Source organism: Pyxicephalus adspersus, chromosome 10, assembly GCF_032062135.1.
Source record: "Pyxicephalus adspersus chromosome 10, UCB_Pads_2.0, whole genome shotgun sequence".
Taxonomy (NCBI): Eukaryota; Metazoa; Chordata; class Amphibia; order Anura; family Pyxicephalidae; genus Pyxicephalus; species Pyxicephalus adspersus.
This window is the reverse complement of record NC_092867.1, coordinates 56,883,506-56,889,412: the sequence shown is the minus strand read 5'-3', so window position 1 is coordinate 56,889,412 and position 5,907 is coordinate 56,883,506. Positions and strand designations below refer to the sequence as shown.

At 41.5% G+C, this 5,907-nt stretch overlaps 1 protein-coding gene and 1 long non-coding RNA gene across 2 annotated transcripts in view; both read right to left on the bottom strand.

The window, feature by feature from the left end:
* Positions 1–5,907, bottom strand: part of LOC140338889 (uncharacterized) — a 27,057-nt gene that overhangs the window by 5,756 nt on the left and 15,394 nt on the right. The window contains 1 exon segment of the mRNA XM_072423208.1: positions 2–1,069. Within this exon segment, the coding sequence (XP_072279309.1) occupies positions 2–1,069 (1,068 nt within the window).
* On the bottom strand, positions 1,272–1,887 carry LOC140339154 (uncharacterized). The gene is made up of 3 exons (XR_011922372.1): positions 1,839–1,887; positions 1,489–1,640; positions 1,272–1,399 (listed from the first exon to the last, which is right to left on the bottom strand). It is a non-coding gene; the product is annotated as an uncharacterized lncRNA (long non-coding RNA).

Sequence of the window (5,907 nt, the reverse complement as noted above, 5' to 3'; positions counted from 1 at the left end):
GGCTTCTCTCCAGTGTGAACCCTCAAGTGAGTGTCAAGGTTTCCTTTCTGGGAGAAAGATTTGCTACACTCGGAACATGAATAAGGCTTCTCACCGGAATGCCCTCTCTGGTGTCTGAGAAGTTTGGATCTTTTTAGAAAAGTCTTCCCACACTCCGCGCATGAAAAGATCTGACCAGTGTGAGTTCTGTGGTGTAAAAGCCGATCTGTGTCTGTTTTAAATGATTTCTCACACTCAGAACACGAGAAAGGACGGTCAGCCAGGTGTGTTTCTTGGTGTCTAAGGAGCTCTCGTTTCTGTATAAAACATTTCCCGCACATGTCACAGGAAAATGGCCTCTCACCAGTGTGCAGCTTCATATGGGTATTGAGACTTCCTCTAACTGAGAAACTTCTGCCGCACTCCAAACAAGCAAAAGGCTTTTCACCGGTGTGAACTCTCTGGTGTATCAAGAGATCTGACTTTGCCAAGAAGGATTTCTCACATTCCGAGCATGTGAAGACTTCCTCGCCAGCCTCTATCTTTTGGTGGATGTGAAGCTCATACTTTGTTTTAAAATTCTTTCCACACTTAGAACACGACAAAGAATCTCTGTATGCGTGAAGCTTCTGATGTCGGACAAGACACAATTTCTGTTTGAAGCGTTTGCCACACTCCAGACAGGAAAATGGCCGCTCTCTAGTGTGAGTTCGCTGATGTATTATGAGAGTACCCTTTCTTATGAAACCTTTTCCACAATCCGAACACCTAAACGGCATCTCGCCAGTGTGCAGACGATGGTGTTCTATAAGTATATATTTGGCCGTAAAACTTTTCCCACACACCGTACATATGAAAGGTCTCTCTCCCGTATGAACTTTCAAATGCTTGAGAAGGTCTGATTTTTGTTTGAAGGATTTATCACATTCTCGACAGGAATAGAGGCGCTCTCCGGTGTGATGTCGCTGATGTCTAACAAGATGTGATCTAAATAGGAAAGATTTTCCGCACTCAGAACAGGAAAACAAACTTTCCCCTGTGTGCGTCCTCTGATGTTTAAGAAGATCTGCATTCTTGCGGATACTCTTATCTCATTTAGGACATGGAAACGTCTTATTACTGCAACGCTCAACAATGCATGACCCATGAGAAGGGTGTTCCTCAGGTTCCGAGATACCTAATGATCTATCCATACTGTTAAACGCAGATGGGATATTTACAACAGCCGGCATTTCTCCTAGAGAATATCGGGCAATTCCATTTTCTTCTAAATTATGGCCTGGAGATTAATGACTTCCACCATCTTCTTGTTTTTTCGTTCAGGTGTCACAGGGTTTGGTGAGAATGTTCCAAAATGTGAGGGCTGACAGCTATTGGGTGTCAAACGCTCACCAGATGTCTTTTTCACTACTTCATAATCCTGTTTTATAAAAAAAACATTTACCAAAATGATAGACCTCTCCAGTCAGGTTTATCGTGATCATGTGACCCCCCAGAAACCCCCTTCACCTCTCCGGTCAGCAGGTAGATGATCTCCAAGGTGAGCGCTAGCACCGTCTCCGTCATGTCTCTCCAGTCTCTGCCCATCATTCCTGTGGTCATGTGATCTGTACAGGACACTTCTTCCTTTAGGTGGAATACACTGAGATCTATTTGTACTGCTTGGTGTTGGATGGGGATAAAGAAGATGGTGCAGAATATGTCAGAAATGTATAAATGTAAATCCCTAAATTGTTTTATTATATAAATTGTGTGTATTAACATCTGCAGGAGAATAGTGACATAACAAGGACTTTGGATGGACATGATGGGGGAAAATAGGTTACTGGGTGTAAATATATAAAATTCTATCTTGTTACCTTCTCTGCTGCCAATTCTAGCAATGTCTTCTCTCTACGCCCTCCCACCTCTCACCCAGAACTTTATATTTATATCTGACATCACTTCCTGTTTCTCTACTACATCACTTCCTTTCGGTGTCCTTCATGTTTCGACTTAGCCATCTTGTGGAGAATGTAGGAAGTGCAAGAGTCTAAGGCGATATCTGGCCTCACTTATGTTACCAGCCATTAGAAGATGACTTTCTAGAGCAGTGTTTCTCAACCTTTTTTTGAGCCACCGCACATTTTTTACATTGAAAAAATCTTGCGTCACACTACAAACCAAAAATGTTACAAAATGAAACTCTGTAGCCTAATACAGTATGTATAATGACAATATAGTTTCTCAATTTATTTATACTCACTTGGGCAAAACCTGGGCCTGAAGACTTGAATCGGGGTGCCCACACTTTTTTAGCTTGCGGGCTACTTTTCAAATGACAAAGTCAAAATGATCTACCAACAATAAAAATGCTTTATTTATTATTTATATATATATATATATACCGAGTATACTTTATATTTGAAATATATATTGTTTACCTTGCATAACAGCATGAACATGTAAATGATCCTTTTGCAGATTAAAGTTCACTTTAAGTATTAAAAACAAATGAACATGTGCAAACTCCTGGCTCAAATAGTTTTATGTGTTATTAGCCCAATCACTCCACTCCATAAGTGTAGGGCTTTAAAGAAACAAACCTGCAGACTCCCATATGTATTTCAACAAAATTACCCCTGCCACATTCCGAAATTAACTTATAATAGAAAAAGAAAAGGTGAGGGACTTTAAACGTAGTATAAATGACTATATTGCCGAGTAACTAACAGTTGTAAAATTCAACAATACCAGTAACACTGTAAATTGTTTGATAAAAAAATTAAAAACAAACGATAACACAACAAAACATGCAAACCACAAATGAATTAATTATCCTCTATATCAATCATGAGGATAATTCATGCATATGTGGTTTGCATGTTTTGTTGTGTTATTGTTTGTTTTTAATTTTTATATTAAAGAATTTTTGTTTTTCAAAGGTTGTGTCTGGTTAGTTCAAGATGGATCATTATTCTTCCTTATACCATTGATCTAATACATTTTGTACCAGAGCCTCATGGGATAAAGGCCGCTGGTGCTACCAAAGAGGAGGCCATAGGTAAGTGAGATGAATATGAAGACTGAGCTGGAGGGGCTGCTTTACAAGAAATCAAGGATTCAACCAAGAGAACAGGTAAGCCAAAAGATAAGATATAAGTATCCCACGTGAGTTCTGAAAAGCCTCATCATCTCTCTGCAGGTATACAACCCTCTAGGGTTATGCCTAATGGCCTTTTGGTCAGGGGAGTCTTCTCGTTGCCCAACACTGGTGCTTTAGATACTGGAGATTCTTCAAAAATTTGAATATGAATGGAAATTGAATGTAGAGAAGATATTGACTCTCCCTACCGCTCTGTTCTACGTCCATACCTGGCCCAAGTCAGCCAGCACCGGCATGTAGATGGATCCAGAACATTCAAACTTACATAATGAAAATATTTAAAAGAAGAAAGACCATCTCTCAGGAATATTTACTTGAGGTAGAGAGATAAATAGCTCGTTAGCCTTCATTCCACACAGCCACCCATTGTAAGTTCTTTCTGCCGAACCTCTCTAGATACAATACGAAAACTAGATTTACGATAATCTCAGACAACCTTTCACACTTCCAAAATGATGGCCATCTCCAGATACTGCAGGGTCATCTTCAATTTAGGGGTACAGAGCATTGTGATATCACAGCATTTCACAGATATCATTTCAGCATTTTCACTCATTTGGAGCGTTACTTTATTGTGTGTGATGGAGCACCCATTCACCTTACAGGGTACTCCTGGGTAGGGGAGAGAGGGGCCTATTCATTTTGCAAAAGACCCCTGTGCGTTACATAGTGGAGTAGGGAGAGGAGTCTGTTCATGTTACACGGGACCTCTGTGTTGGAGCTAAAGGGGTCCACAGGGTGACACCTGTGAGGCGCCATTCACCCTACAGGAAACCCCTGTGGGTAGAGGGGTGAAGAGAGAGGGGACATCTGAAATACATTTTACCCTTTTCTGCTCTCCCAAATTTTGCATACTCCCCCTCTATCACACCACAATGGATAACTATACTTCAGCCCATTTACTCCTCCCATTCATGGATTATTAGCCTTCACTGCCCACGTCTCATTGTTTGTACCTCAAGCCGTTTCTCTCCAAATTCTTTTTGAATGTTTACTTTGTACGGTTCATTATCATTATCGAACAGTATTTATATAACACCAACATATTAGGCAGTGCTTTACAATAAATGGGGATAAATGGGGGTGTGGACCGAGCTAAAATCCAAGATGGCTAGATGTTCTGGGTGACCCCCAAGGGATGGGTGCCATTTTACTGTAGCTCATTCATTGCACAATATTCAGTATGCTCTTGGGGGGTTCCTCCTTGAGTAATGCGGCCATGCAATGTCTGAAGTTGTAAATGACGCTAGTCCTCGTATGGTGTCCTGCTTGTATAATATCCTCTGCTCGGAATTTGATCTTCATGGTGCCACACTTTAGTTAACCTGTGATAAGAAGCTTGAGTGACTGGTAGAGCCAGGGATAATTTAGAGAGTTGACCTTCTACTCACATTAGAGCTTCAACCAGTCCAGCAATTTTTATTACTCATTTACGTATCTGGACAGCAGCCTTCCCAACAGCCCAAATATAATACCAAGCTGGTCCTCCTTTTCTGCTATAACAGTGGTGTCCAACCTTTTTTCATCGGGGGGCCACTGCTGACATTGAGATAAAACTTGCGGGCCACAATGCAAACAAACATTCAATTTGTTTAAAACTAGAAGTGTTTTATTTAACAAGAAAATACATTGAAATGTTTCTAGTTCCCGTAACGTACATGCACCAAATAAAATTAATAACACAAGTATATCACAAATTTCGGCATTTACCATTTGATGCTCATTTTATTATTGAAAGATACAACTAAATCCATCATACGGTGCTGGCCGGTCATATACTGCTTCCACCCACCATTCCAGTACCAAAGAGCAGAAACTACAACATGCAATGCTTCATTTCAATTATAGGGGGTCGTTAACCGTCTTTGGACCCCAAAATCTCTGCAATGGATGCTTCCACGGAAAAGCTATTTATGTGACAGATAGCCAAGGGTTACATGTTCTTACTACTTGTACTACACTACAAAACATCTTCAGGTCCCTACGTTTCCCCGTTCCTGAGAAATTGGGGTTCACAGAAGTACGTGGCCAGATTTGTGTGACAGGATGGCACAGTATGATAGGTATAGTTTTTTGTAACTTGTGATGGCGCCGCAACCATAAAACTTCAGGGGCAGGTAATCCTACATTTCCCTTTCACTACTGTTAAAGAGAAATTGGGGTTCACAGAAGGTAAATGGCCAGCTATGTGTGCCAAGTTAGCATGGTATGACAGGTATAGTTTTTTGTATCTTGTGATGGTGGTGCCATAGTGATGAAATGTTAAGGGGAGTTAGCCATAGGTGTCCTGCACTTGCATTTGCCCTTTTCCTGCAGAGTAGTTGGGGTTCATAGAGAGTAAGGGGATAGCTATGTGTGCCAGGGTAGCGTGATATGATGGGTATAAAACTTTAATAGGAAGAAGGGGGGATAAAAGAAGTTTCCTACTGGCTCCCACATTGCCAGTTGCCAACATCCCTCTGTTTCAAAGAAATTGGGGTTCACAGAAGGTCAGTGGCCAGCTATGTGTAACAGGGACCCCAGGCCTCTGACTCCAGGGGGCATTGAGTGGTACTGAGGTGCTCCCACTAGGCAGGGTTCTTTGGCATGAGGAAGGGGTCCCCGCACCGCAACCTCACTGCCAATCCTAATGCAGCCTTGAAGTTTTGTGAGCGAGCAAGTATATATTTGGGGCACTACACTGCACAATTGGCAGTACCCTAATACTCATTGCCAGGTAAGTGCAGGGGGGGGACCCTGGTCTTGAAATAGCCCCCCTCCCAATGTGAAATATTCCTGATTGT